Raw genomic sequence first — 13,542 nt, 5'->3', positions numbered from 1 at the left:
GGAAGTTCTTTGCTTTCAACACGTTAACTCGCTTCCTTGACTCTCCTCTGCTTTGCCGGCTCGCAAAGAAACACGCTAGTTTAAGCTGTTTACCCCTCTCAGAGGTCCTGGGTCTGTGTGGCCACACATAATGGGAATCATATGAAGGGGTGTGTGTGTGTGAGAGTGTGTGTGTGTGTGTGTGTGTGTGTGTGTGTGTGTGTGTGTGTGTGTGTGTTCTAGAGATTGAATCCAGGGGCATTCTACCTCCAAGCTACACCTCCAGTCCTTTTTTTTTTTTTTTTTTCCAAAAAAATTTTTTTTTGGTGGTACTGGGAGTGGAACCCAAGGGCTTTCTATTCCGGGCTAGACTCTCAGATCTATTTTATATTTTATTTGGAAACAGGGTTCACTAAGTTGCTGAGGCTGGCTTCAAACCTGTGCGATCCCCTGTTTCAGTTTCCCAAGTGCTGGGATTATAAGCGTGAGCCACCATGCCCAGCTCTTTATTCAAATTTTTAATAACAAATTGTGGCAATATATTTTTTCTTTTCTTTTTTTTTTGTGGTATTCTACCTCTGAGCTCCACCCCCAGCCCTATTCTCCTTTATTCTTTATTTTGAAACAGGGTCTCACTGAGTTGCAAAAGGGCCTAAGTAGCTGAGGCTGTCTGCAAACCGTGATCCTCCTGTCTCAGCCTCCAAATGCTGGGATATAAGTGTGCGCCACCACGCCTGGCTCAATATTATTATTATTATTATTATTATTATTATTATTATTATTATTATTATTGTACTGGGGATGGAACCCTTCTACCTCTGGGCCACACTCCCAGACCTATCTTTATTTTATTTGGAAACAGGGTCTCTTAAGCCAGTGCGGCTGGCTTCGAACCTGCGCAATCCTCCTGTCTCCGCCTCCCAGGCGTGGGGATTACAAGCGTGCACCACCATGCCTGGCTTTTTTTTTTTTTTTTAATAGAGTCTCACTAAGTAGCTGAGAGCCTCGACAAGTAGCTGAGCCTGCGATCCTCCTGTCTCAGCCTCCCCAGAATCTGTGATCATAAGCGTGTCCTACCATACACAGCCCGTAGGAAAGGCTTGCTCCAACCTGGGCTCTGCAGAGTGGCCAGGCACCTCCGCTCCTTGTCTGCGCATGGTGACTCGTCACGCAGGGGTGGCCCTCGGTGGCCGGCCGCCATCTCAGGCCACCTTCCCCTCTCCCCTCCGCCTTGCGTAAGGAGGGGAGAGGGGCAGTGGCTCCATCTGTAGAGGCAACTAGTGCGGGGGTGGGCAGGGTGAGGTGGACGTGGCGGCAAGGAAGGGGACAGTGGGCAGGTGACAGAAGAGACAAGAAGCCCCCCACAGTCCAGCCCACCTCCTCAGTCGTTAGTTTAGCAGCCAATGCCAACTCTGACCAAAAAAATCAAAATGGAAAAAAAACGGCACACCGGGTGTGGTGGCGCATGCCTGCAATCCCAGTACCCGAAGGCTGAGACAGGAGGATCGCAGGTTCAAGGCCAGCCTTATCAACTTGCCAAGGCCCTCAGCAACTTAGCAAGATCCTACTTCAAAATAAAAAATAGTGTGTGAGCCGGGCGTGGTGGCACACGCTTGTAATCCCCGCGCTTGGGAGGCGGAGACAGGAGGATCGCGCAGGTTCGAAGCCAGCCGCGCTGGCTTAAGAGACCCTGTTTCCAAATACAAAGTATAATAGGACTGAGAGTGTAGCCCGGAGGTAGAAGGGCTTCCAGGAACCCCAGTACTACCAACAACAACAACAACAACAACAACAACAAAATAGCGTCGTGCTCAGAACGGGGAAGGGGGGGCCAAGAGTGGCTCCTCCGTTCACAACATACACAACAGGGACCTGGGGCCACTGCGATGGGGGGCACGACCCTCATGTCTCCCTGAGTCCCTCTGGGGAGGGTAGAAGGGGGTGCCAGGGGAGGCGGGAGGTGTGGCATCCAGGAGACTGAAATCTGTCAAGCTGCGTTTTTAGGTAGGTGTGACTATGACCTTATGAGACCCATCATTCTCTCTAATTGAGATGCGCTAATAAAAATAAAAAAGATAGGGCTGGGTGTGGCTTGGAGGTGGACGCCCCCGGGCTCAATCCCTAGCATCGCACACGTGCGTGCACACACACACTCACATGAGGACACACAAGGGGAAGCCACAAGAGGACAGAGCAGAAGCTGGAGCCACCGGCGGGGAGCGCCAGGGCCCGCGGGGCCACCCGGGCCAGCAGGACCCTCCCCAAGACCTCCGGAGAAGCCCGGGCTGCGGACCCTGGGTCTCAGGCTGTGTGAGAATCGCTCCTTCTGAGTCTCACCAGGCTTGTGGTCATTCCTTATGCGACCTTAGGAAAGAAAATCTGCGGAACCGCAGGGAAAATAGTTTTAACCATCACGAAGGGAGCCCCGGCGCCCCCGGCCACACCCGCTTGTCAGGAGGTTCCTTTCCCTACGTGTCCCTCTTGCTGAAGCCGGGCTTAATTCTTCATCTCAGGAGACAAAGAACTTAGGGGCTGCCCTTGATTTTCAAGCCCTGGTCGGTGATTACTCTCATTATTAAGATAATTATTCGACAGAGTAAAGGGGCAGGTGGGGTGGTGCACACCTGTAATCCCATGACTTGGGAGGCTAAAATGGGAGGATGGCAGGTATGAGGCTCTCAGCAACCTAGTGAGGCCTTGTTTCAAAACAAAAACATAAAATCAGGCTTGGGGCGTATCTTGAAGGTAGAAAGCCTCTGGGTTCAATCCCCAGTACCAAGGAAGGCAAAAAGGGGTGAGCCTTGCAGTCAGAGGCCTGGGTTCAAATCCTGCCTCCCCGGCCCAGTTGTGTGGCCTTGGCAAGCCACTACCCTCTCTAACTCAGGTCTTAACACCCATAAAATCAGAGCGGCAGAGTTAGCGTGAGGGTCCAAGGCTCAAGTCAAGGCCTCGGTATATAGTAGGTGCTCAATAAATAATCAGTATGCTTTCAACTCAGAGCGGCCCTCCATAGCCCAAGAGGAAGTCCATAGGCCCAGCCACAGAGGAAAGCACTTAACTTTTGTGGGGATTCAGCAATTTTCCTACAATAAGCTTTTTTTTTTTTTTTTTGCATAAAACATACAGCTAGCACAGGCTTTAAATAACACAGATGGCATCCGTCTGGTTTAACAAGTTCAACGTGTCTAAAACAGGAATTACTTGGCGCCGCTGTTATTATACTGGACTTGCTATTTGCACAGCACTTTCTATTTTCAAATAATAGGTGATTAGGCTCCTTGTTCTGAGCTTTTCTACAAAGGATGATAAAAGGACATTCTTGGGGCCTCCAAGCCAGCAGATTTAGGACCCGGGGAGCTCCGAGGTGGAAGGAGGCAGGCTGGTGAGATGGGCACCGCCGCCTACCACCAAGGAGCCCAGAGAAGCCCAAGCCTTGGTGGTGCCACGCACCACGGCTGACTTCTCCACCACGGCCGGCAGGTACGGGCACAGGCTGAGATAGGAGGATGGCAGGTTTGAGGTCAGCCTCAGCAACTTAGTGAGACCCTGTTAAAAAAATAATAATAAGCCAGGCATGGCGGCGCACACTTATAATCCCATTACTTGGGAGGCTGAGACAGGAAGATCAGGCTTCATGGCCAGCCTCAGCTACTTAGGAAGGCCCTCTGCAACTTGAGACCCTGTTTTAATAAAAAATAAGTCTGATGTCCCTGAGTTCCATCCCTAGTACTGCAAAAAATAAAAAGAATACCAAAAAAAATCAGGCTGTGGGTATGGCTTGGAGGTAGAACGCCCCTGCGTTCAATCCCCAGCACCATACACACACATAATAATAATAATAATAATAATAATAATAAATAATAATAATAATAATAATAATAATAATAAGAAGAAGAAGAAGAAGAAGAAGAAGAAGAAGAAGAAGTAAAAACAGAGCTGGGGGTGTAACTTGGAGTTACAATGCCCCTGGCTTCAATCCCCAGTAACCTCCTCAAAAAATCAAAACGGTGTAGCTGGGTCTCAGGAAGATAACGTTTCCGATCACTCGCACTGCGGGGAGGTGGTGTCAGGAAGCGGGCTTTGGGGCAGGAGGGGAAGGCCATTTCACCTGGGAAGGGCCCGCGCTGAGGGTGGGCACAAGGCAGGACTTCAGGAGAGGCTGTGGCTAAACAGCTGGTGTGGGGACGCGCAGCCCTGGGATGGGCCCATCCCCATGGCAGGTGGGGAAGAAACCAGGAAGGCAGAAAGTGGCCCAGCGTGTTGCGGCAGAAGGCCAAGAAGCCCCTGCAGGGCTGTTACCGGGGTACAGACCTGGAATCCCGTCTGCCAGCCAGACACAGGGACACCAGACACGGGACAGTGCCCACGGCCGCGCTCCCACCATTAAACGTACTGGTCTTTTCCACTGGTGCAAATGACCCAGAGCCCTTTCCTCCTCTTGTCTGTAGTATATTTTCCTTTCTTTCTCTTTTGGTGTGTGCGTATTCAAAGAGGAAGGCTGCTAGCCGAGCGTGGTGGCACACACATGTAGTCCCAGTATTTGGGAGACTGACACGGGAGGATCACAGGTTCAGGGTCAGCCTTAGCAACTTAACGAGACCCTTGGCAAGTGAGCGAGACCCTGTTTCAAAATAAAAAATAAAACTAGGGTTGGGGGTATAGCTCGGAGGTAGAATGCACCCCCTGGGTTCGATCCGCAGAAATAAAAATCCGCAAAAAATAAAAATAGAAAAAATAGCCGGGCATGGTGGCTCACACTTACAATCCCAGCACTTGGGAGGCTGAGATAGGAGGATCACAGTTCGAGGACCTCAGCTACTACTTAGTGAGGCCCTTTGCAACTCAGTGAGACCCTGTTTCAAAATAAAGAATAAAAAATAGGGCTGGGGCTATAGCTCGGAGGTAGAATGCCCCTGGGTTCTATGCCCAGTACTGAAAAATAAATAAATAAATAAATAAATAAATAAATAAATAAATAGGGCTAGGGGTGTAGTCTGGAGGTAAGATGTCCCTGGGTTTAATCCCCAGCATAAAAAAAAGGAAGGCTGTTAACCCAAAGCTTACTAGTTTTCTGAGCCCCTGCACAGTCTGCCAGAGACCCACCCCCAGCAGACATGGCAGTCACGTGGCTGTCAGCACCACGGGGCTCTGAGCAAAGCAGGCCTAGCTCAGCCCAAGGACAGCCCTTCCCTGTCTGAGCCTGAGCCTGAGCCAAGGTCCCTCATCTATAAGACACAGACCTAGACAGGCTCCTCCTCCAGCTGTCGGTGAAGATCAAAGCCCACCCATGCCCAGAGAGGGTGGCTAGTTACCAGTAAAATTCATTACTGTTATTTTTGCTACCTCAGCTCTGGAACAAAGCCAGGCGTGATAGCACACACTTATAATCCTAGTACTTGGAAGGCTGAGACAGGAGGATCGCAGGTTCAAGGACAGCCTTGGCAATTTAGTGGGGCTCCCGGAAACCTAGTAAGACCCTGTTTTAAAATAAGAAATAAAAGGCAAGGCGTGGTGGCGCACGCTTGTAATCCCCGCGCTTGGGAGGCAGAGACAGGAGGATCGCGCAGGTTCGAAGCCAGCCGCGTGCACTGGCTTAGGAAACCCTGTTTCCAAATAAAAATGTAAAAATAGGTCTGGGAGTGTAGCCCAGAGGTAGAAGGGCTTCCAGGAAACCCAGTACCACCAAAAAAATAAATAAATAAAATAAAATAAGAAATAAAATGATCTGGGGTATAGCTTGGAGGTAGAATACCTTTAAGTTCAATTCCCAGTAACACAAACACACACACACACACACACAAAATTAAAGTCCACTGGAATCCAGAACACACCCTAGGGTCCCAGGGCTGCTTTCAAGAGCCATGGGCTGGAAGAGGCCCCTGACCCCGGTCCCCTCTCTCCCAGCAAAGGTGCCTGGTGGTGACCAGGACCAACAGCTCTGGGTGAGATGGAGAAGGGGACAGCAACTTCCCCGGCTAACAGGGGTCCTCCCCGGAGGCCTCACCAGCCCTGCCCGGCAGAGTCCCCCTCTGAGTGCCCAGAGCCATCGCGACGACTTTAAGAGCCTCCCACCCCTGGGGACCAAGTTCCCAAGATGGGACCTCTAAGACCGGCCCGTCGACCCCTTACTGTACAGCCTAGAACTGAGAACCAGCCTGGAGCAGGTGAGGGACTTCCCGGGGTCACACAGAGAGGCGGGAACAGGGTGAGGACTCTACCACCCTGGCCCTGGTGCAGCCAGCCTGGGGACACTGCCCCAGGGCACCCAAAGAGCCTACAGATGCTTCCTGGGGCCAGGGCCCTCCAGCCGCTGCAGGTGTACCTTTCATCTCTGGCCACCTGCCCCAGCCCTCAGCTCCCTCAGGCCAGTCCCCCCCAAATAACCAGGGGTTCCAGGCCAGTCCCCCTGCCCCGGAAAGAGCAATCCAGGACGCTTCGGGGAGGAGGTCTAATTCCGCCATCCTCTCATGATTTATGAGGGCTGCATTCAATTAGCAGGGTATCGATTCCCCCACAGTTGGCCAGCGTACCTGCCGGGAGTTATTTCATGGGAAAAAAAACCTCTCAGCACACAGAGGCCCGCGTACACGGGCACCCGCAGACACACAGGCGAGGCGCAGAGGCGTGCCGCAGGGCTGCGCTGCTCGGCTGAGCCCAGCAGTAACTCCACCGCCGACCAGTCCACCCAGAGCCCAGAATGGGAAACCGAGGCCCAGCTGGTTAGGGGAGCGCTAGCCAAAAACACACATCGCTTCTCTTTCCCCTTCTCCATTTGCAACCCTCCAACCCTCCAGACTTAACACCTAGGGAACCCACCCTCCTCTGCCTCCCTCCCTCCCTCCTTTCCGCGAGGACTTACTGAGCACGCCCATGCAAGTACAGCAGGGATGGGCCAGGGACATGGGGCCAGGCAGTCACGCCCCTCCTCTGTCCCCCACCATGCACCCCCTCTCACTCAGGTAAGAGCCCCGTAAGCCTGGAGGTTTTACAAAGATCCTGCTGGCAGTTGAGAAGAGGCGGCATTCCAGACAGAGCTGCTGATGGGTGGGTGCAGGGGTAAGAGAGGGAGGGATGGAGCTGCAGGGCTGGGGTGAGCGGGGCCAACATGGCTGGTGGGGGTGCGTGAGGGGAAGCAGGTCTTAGGTACAGACTTTGAACCCTTTTGGGACCTCCAGGTGGGCAGGCAGGTGGGCTTTCAAGACAGGAGTCTCCAACATGGCCCAGGCTTGAGACAGAAACTGGGTAGAACTGCCAGAGTTTGGGGTTTGCTATTCCCCAGGCCCTCCAGCCAGAGAACATGAGCAGGCAGCCCCTCCGCCCGTCACCCTCCCTCGGCCTCAGCCAGGCCGGGTTTGCAGGCAGATCTGCCTCCGTCTACCTGGCCAACTGTCCCTGTTCTGGGCTCATCCCCGACTCCCCTGTCCACGGGGGCACTGCACTCGGGGGCTCCCCTCCACTCACGGTCCAAGCTGTAGCCCAGATATATATATATATATATTAATTAAGGATTGAACCCAGGGTCATTCTGTTGTGCCTTGCTTTAAGTGTTTTGTTTTAAGTTAGGTTTTAAGGCTTAGTTTAAGTTTTAACAATTGCCTGTGTCCGGGCTGCATACCTCAGATATGTTATGATATGCCTTTAATCAAGTGCTTAGGTTTTAGTCTGAATTAATAGTATAGATGTGTTAAGATGGGACCAATGAATTAATGTGCCTTTAGAGATTGTACTTCAATAGAGTCTTAGCCCAGTCCTAAACAATGCTGACTCTATCTTAAAGCCCGTCTTCCTCTTAACAGTTTTAAGAGAAGAACCGGGCACCGGGTGGGAGTAAGGAAGCGCCAGCCCGGAGCCAGCTCCACCGCCCTTGTGTCTGAACAAACATTCCATAGATAAGAGACCCTCTTCTGTGAGCCCCTGCAAACCCCTAAGCATCTATGCTTTGTCAGGCAATTTAAACATAGAAGTTATAAATTTCAAAAATGTCTAAGATTATATTATAGCTTAGTTTAAAATACCATTCCCAAGCCTGTGTTCCCTCATCTCCTCTATTTAATTAAAAAAAGAAAACTCAGGCTGTCCTTGGGAGAGATGAGATGATAGCAGCAGCTGCTCACACATCCCCGCTATCTCCCACCTCAACATCTGGGTAAACATACCATAGAGGCGGACCCCGTTCCCATGTCAGCTGTGGGCTTTATGGTTGCTTTTAAGTATACAAGTTGTAAATGTCAAGAATGTCCAGGCTGATACAATGGAAATGACTAATGACCTTGTAACACGATGCCATATGAGGGGGTTGTTAACTGGAGACCGCGCCCTTGCCGCTGACGTGGAGACACATACGCTTGGGTCCAGGTTCGAACCTGTAATAAAGTGTGGCTTGACGGACTAGCAATTGGCTATGGATGGTTTTTCTCGCTGGCTAGGTTACAACGATTCTACCTCCCAGCTCCACCCTCCAGCCCTTTGTAAATTTTTTATTGTGAGACAGGGTCTCACTAGGTTGCTGAGTCTCACTAAATGGCTAGGGTTGGCCTCGAACCCATGATCCCCCGTCTCAGCCTCCTGAGTAGTAAGATGGCCGGGGTGCGCCATAACACCCGGCTTTCTAGCCTGGATTCTGCACCCGGTAGACTTTTCAAAATTACAGATGCAGATGAAGCCGGGCGTGGTGGCGCACGCTTGTAATCCCCGCGCTTGGGAGGCTGAGACAGGAGGATCGCACTGGTTCAGAGCCAGCCTCACTGGCTTACGAGACCCTGTTTCCAAATTAAAAAAAAAAAAAATAGGTCTGGGAGTGTAGCCCGGAGGTAGAAGGGCTTCCAGGAACCCCAATACCACCAAAAAACAAACAAACAAACAAACAAAATTACAGATACAGATGAAGCCAGGCGTGGTGGTGCACGCTTGTAATCCCCGCGCTTGGGAGGCTGAGACAGGAGGATGGCGGTTTGCAGATAGACTCAGCTACTTAGTGAGGCCCTCTGCAACCCGGTGAGACTCTGTTTCAAAATAAAAAATAGGGCTGGGGTGTAGCTCGGAGGTAGAATGCTCCTGGGCTCCATCCCCAGTACTGCAAAAAATAAAAAAATAAATAAATAACAAACCACAAAACAAAACACACACACACACACACACACACACACACACACACACACGAAGATAGCCAGCCTCCAGTGTGGGTGGGTTCTGCCACTGCAGAGAAACCTTATGGAAAATTCAAAGATCATTACTATTTGGCTGGAGGAGACAAAGTATGATGCTGTTTGCAGCAAATCCGCCTCCCTAATTATGCTTTCCTAGGCTGAAACAGCAGACGCTCTTCCCCGGAGGCCACGCCAGCCACAGGTGGAAGGCGGCTGCCCACAAGCTTCCAGAAAGGCCGCGGGAGACCAGTGGAGGTTCCCCTCCAGCCACAGGTAGTTTCAGAGCGGGCTGAAACAGCCGCGGGGTCTGCACCTGTGGGTTCCCCTGGGGCGAGCGGAGGGCCGAGGGGCAGGAGTGTTTGTGCACAGGGGGGTCTGCACAGCAGCCTCCGCGGCCCCGGGCACACCCGCCCACCAGCTCTCTCCCTGAGTCCAGAAGCGAAGGCATCCCTGCAATTTATGGCGGGGCCTGTGGGCTTTGATGGGCTCCGCTGGCCATGATGGATGGCTGCTGTTTCTCGGGATGGAGCTGGGAGGCCGTGCGTGCGCCCACGCTTCCCTGGAGGAGACTGGGCAGGCCCGGGAAGGAGGGGCCGGCCAACCCTGAAAGGAGCCAGAGAGAGAGAATGCCCTGGCAACAGAAGCGGGGCCACTGGACCTGTAGCCTGCAGCACAGCTCAGATGCGGGGCGGGCTCGGTGCTCTGCTCCCAGCCTGGTGCATAGAGGGGCGGCTGGATCTGCAGCACAGCGGGGGCTGATGGGAAAGCAGAAGATGAGGGGGCCCAGGGCAGGGAGGACCAGGGCTGAATCTGAGGGACACCAGGGTGCTGAGTGGGGTGTGGTGGCGCATGCCGGGAATCCCACTACTTGGGAGGCTGAGACAAGAGGATCACAGGGTCGAGGATAGCCTTCAACTCAACAAGATCTTGTCTTTAAAAAAAATTTTTTTGCCAGGCGTGGTGGCGCACGCTTGTAATCCCCACGCTTGGGAGGCAGAGACAGGAGGATCGCGCAGGTTCGAAGCCAGCTGCGTGCGCTGGCTTAGGAGACCCTGTTTCCAAGTAAAAATGTAAAAATAGGTCTGGGAGTGTAGCCCAGAGGTAGAAGGGCTTCCAGGAACCCCAGTACCACAAAAAAAAAAAAAAAAAAAATTTAAAGGGGGCTGAGAGCCGGGCGTGGTGGCGCACGCTTGTAAAACCAGTACTTGGGAGGCTGAGACAGGAGGATCGCACAGGTTCGAAGCCAGCCCCAGCTACTTAGTGAGGCTCTCAGCAACTTGATGAGACAGTTTCCAAAAAAATATAAAATAGGTCGAGGTGGTGGGGTGGAGGTGACCCCGTACGGGCACCAGGCCTCCGTGCACTCACAGTAACTGCCCCCTGTGATGTCCAGCAGGGTACCCAGGGCACTTAGCCCAGTGACCAGGCCAGCAGACCAGAACTGGCAACGGGGCCGAGGGACCCCACACCAGTCCAAAGAGGTCGCCTTGTCACAGCCCGACTCCAGAGGGGATGGCCCACACGCCAGCCCTCCGCAGGACCAGGTCTCAACACAACATTTCCCTACTTAGAGCAACACGGGGCCTCGCGGACACGCCGCGCCGGCCGAGGCAGAACACTCCTGCCTCACCCCATGGACTTCATGCCTGCTGGGCTCCCGGGCTGCTGCTGAGGACCTGGGGGGGCAGCACATTCTTGGGGTTCTCAGGCGGCCTGGCCTACAGAAGGGGATGTGTAGAATAAACCAGGAAACTCTCCTTGGCAAAAAAAAAAAAAAAAAAAAAAAAAAAAAGCAGCCCACAGTTCAGCATCCACACGGGCTGTGCACAGACAGCTCAAAAGTGTCCTGTGAGAGCCGGGCGTGGTGGGCACGCTTGTCATCCCGGCATTTGGGAGCCTGAGACGGGAGGATCGCGGTTCGCGGACAGCTTCAGCTACTTAGTGAGGCCCTCTGCAACTCAGTGAGACCCTGTTTCAAAATAAAGAGTAAAAAATAGGGCTGGAGGTGTAGCTCGGAGGTCGAATGCCCCGGTTCCATCCTCGGTGCCGCAAAAAATAAAATAAAATAAATAAAAGGGGCTAAGGATGTAGCTCCGAGGTAGAGTGACCCTGAGTTCAATCGCTCGTACCAGGGAGAAAAAAAAAGGAGAGATACACAGAGTGGAGTGGGTGGGAAAACCTCCACCAGACTGAAAAGCGCCTCTCTCCAGGGAGAAGTAGTTAGAGGGCCCTTCAATTTCCACCTGTGATATTTTCTTTCAAAAAGGAAAAAAGACAGTCTACAAACGTGACAAGCTGTTAACAGTGGCTGAGTCTGGGTGGGAACCTGGGCTCTGGTTGCATCACCGGGATTTTTGGGGGGGAACATCCTTCATTTTCCCCATATTAACCAACACGGGGAAGGAGGCCCGTGCCACGCTCCGAAAGCCCCTCGGAGCCGCCCACCCGCCGGGCCCGCGGCCCTCACCTGTCCGCGGCGAGGTGCGCGTCGTCCGCCGCCCGGTGCAGCTCGCTGCCGTTCTGCAGCCTGGCCAGTGCGTCCACGCGCTTCGCCACCAGCTCCAGCAGGTCACTCATCTTGCGCAGGACGCCGCGGGACTCGGGGCCGCCCAGCACTGCGGGCAGGGCACGGAGCGGTCAGCCTGGAGGCCGCAGCCAGCCCTGGTCTCTGAGACGGGGCAGCTCAGCCTCCCTCGACCACTGCAGACGGGGGTCAGGGGCCACCCCGCCGCGTCGGCCACTCCCGCGGGGCAGGGACTCCTCTGCTCTGTGACCCAGAGAGGAGACCACCGGGCCAACCCGGGGCCTGAACAGCCACACAGCCCTGGGAATATGTCTTTCCTTCCTTCCTTCCTTCCTTCCTTCCTTCCTTCCTTCCTTCCTTCCTTCCTTTTGGCAGTACTGGGGATGAAACCCAGGGGCATTTTACCTCCAAGTTACACTCCAACCCTACTTCTTCTATTCTTTATTTTGAAACAGGGTCTAAGTTGCACAGGGCCTCACTAAGTAGCTGAGGCTGGCCACAAACTGCAATCCTCTGGTCTCAGCCTCCCAAATGCTGGGATTACAAGCGTGCGCCACCACGCCCAGCTCAGCCCTGGGAATATTTTGGTAACCTCTCTGGGCCCTGGTTTGGGCAACTGTAAAATGGAGATTCAGAGCCGGGCGTGGTGGCGCACGCTTGTAATCCCCGCGCTTGGGAGGCAGAGACAGGAGGATCGCGCAGGTTCGAAGCCAGCCGTGCGCGCTGGCTTAGGAGACCCTGTTTCCAAATAAAAATATAAAATAGGTCTGGGAGTGTAGCCCGGAGGTAGAAGGGCTTCCAGGAACCCCAGTACCACCAAAAAAAAAAAAAAAATGGAGATTTAGGTATAATGTCCAAGGTACCTTGGGGCCCAGCAATCCTCAGGTCTTTGAGAGGACAGGGGAGGCCCCCAAGTGGAACAGAATCCCCCCACCAAGTTCCCCAATATCACATTTCAGACAGAAATCCTAGATCAGGGTTTAGAAAAGTATGGCCCAAGCCAGGTTATGTCTGAAATTCCAGTACTTGAGAGGCTAAAACAGGAGGATCACAGGTTGGAGGTAAGCCTCAGCAACTTAGCAAGACCTTGTTTCAAAATAAAAAAATGAAAGGAGCCGGGCATGGTGGCGCACACTTGTCATCCCAGCATTTGAGAGGCTGAGAGCAGAGGATCATGGTCGGCACACAGCCTCAGCTACTTAGTGAGGCCCTCTACAACTTAGTGAGATCCTGTTTCAAAATAAAGAAAAAAAATAGGGCAGGGGTTGTAGCTGGGAGGTAGAATGCCCCTGGGTTCCATCCCCAAACCCATAAAACAAAAATATGAAAGGAGTTGTGGGTAAACCTCGGAGGTAGCATGTCCCGGGTTCAATTTCTAATACAAAAAAAAAAAATTAAATACATAAAATTGTGGCCTGTTGTCCACCAGAATCGAAAACTCCGTCCAGCTGTTAAATTCAGGTTCCTGGGCTCAGATCTGGATTTTCTGATTTGAAGTTCTAGGGCATGGAGCCCTGGAATCTGTACTTTGCTTATTCCCCATGTGATGTGAGTGTGTGTGTGTGTGTGTGTTTAATGGGAATTGAACCCAGGAGCGCTCTACCTCTGAGCTACACCCCAGCCCTTTTCATTTTTTTTATTCTTAAACAGGGTCTCACTAAGTTGCTGAGGGGCTTGCTAAGTAGCGGAGGCTGGCCGCGAACCTGCGATCCTCCTGCCTTGGCCTTCCAAGTGCTGGGAGTAGAGGAGTGCACCACCGTGCTCAGCCTCCCCGTTTGATTCAGATGCACAGAAGGAAGAGCCTGTGTTCTGGGGGCCTGGGGCCGCTGTTCTTGCTGTTTCTCTGCCCCCACCTCTCCTGCTTCCGGGCTCTGACCCATCCCTTCCCCGTCT

The 13,542-nt window shown here is 52.9% G+C and overlaps 1 protein-coding gene across 1 annotated transcript in view; it reads right to left on the bottom strand.

Moving 5' to 3' along the window:
• Positions 1-13,542, bottom strand: part of MGAT5B (alpha-1,6-mannosylglycoprotein 6-beta-N-acetylglucosaminyltransferase B) — a gene marked incomplete at both ends in the record, with an annotated part of 65,542 nt that overhangs the window by 39,720 nt on the left and 12,280 nt on the right. Inside the window, one exon of the mRNA XM_080712741.1 lies at positions 11,593-11,740. Within this exon, the coding sequence (XP_080568867.1) occupies positions 11,593-11,740 (148 nt within the window). The remainder of the gene's footprint in view (positions 1-11,592; positions 11,741-13,542) is intronic.

Source organism: Muscardinus avellanarius, assembly GCF_963383645.1.
Source record: "Muscardinus avellanarius genome assembly, chromosome: 16".
Taxonomy (NCBI): Eukaryota; Metazoa; Chordata; class Mammalia; order Rodentia; family Gliridae; genus Muscardinus; species Muscardinus avellanarius.
This window is presented reverse-complemented; position numbering and strand designations above follow the sequence as displayed.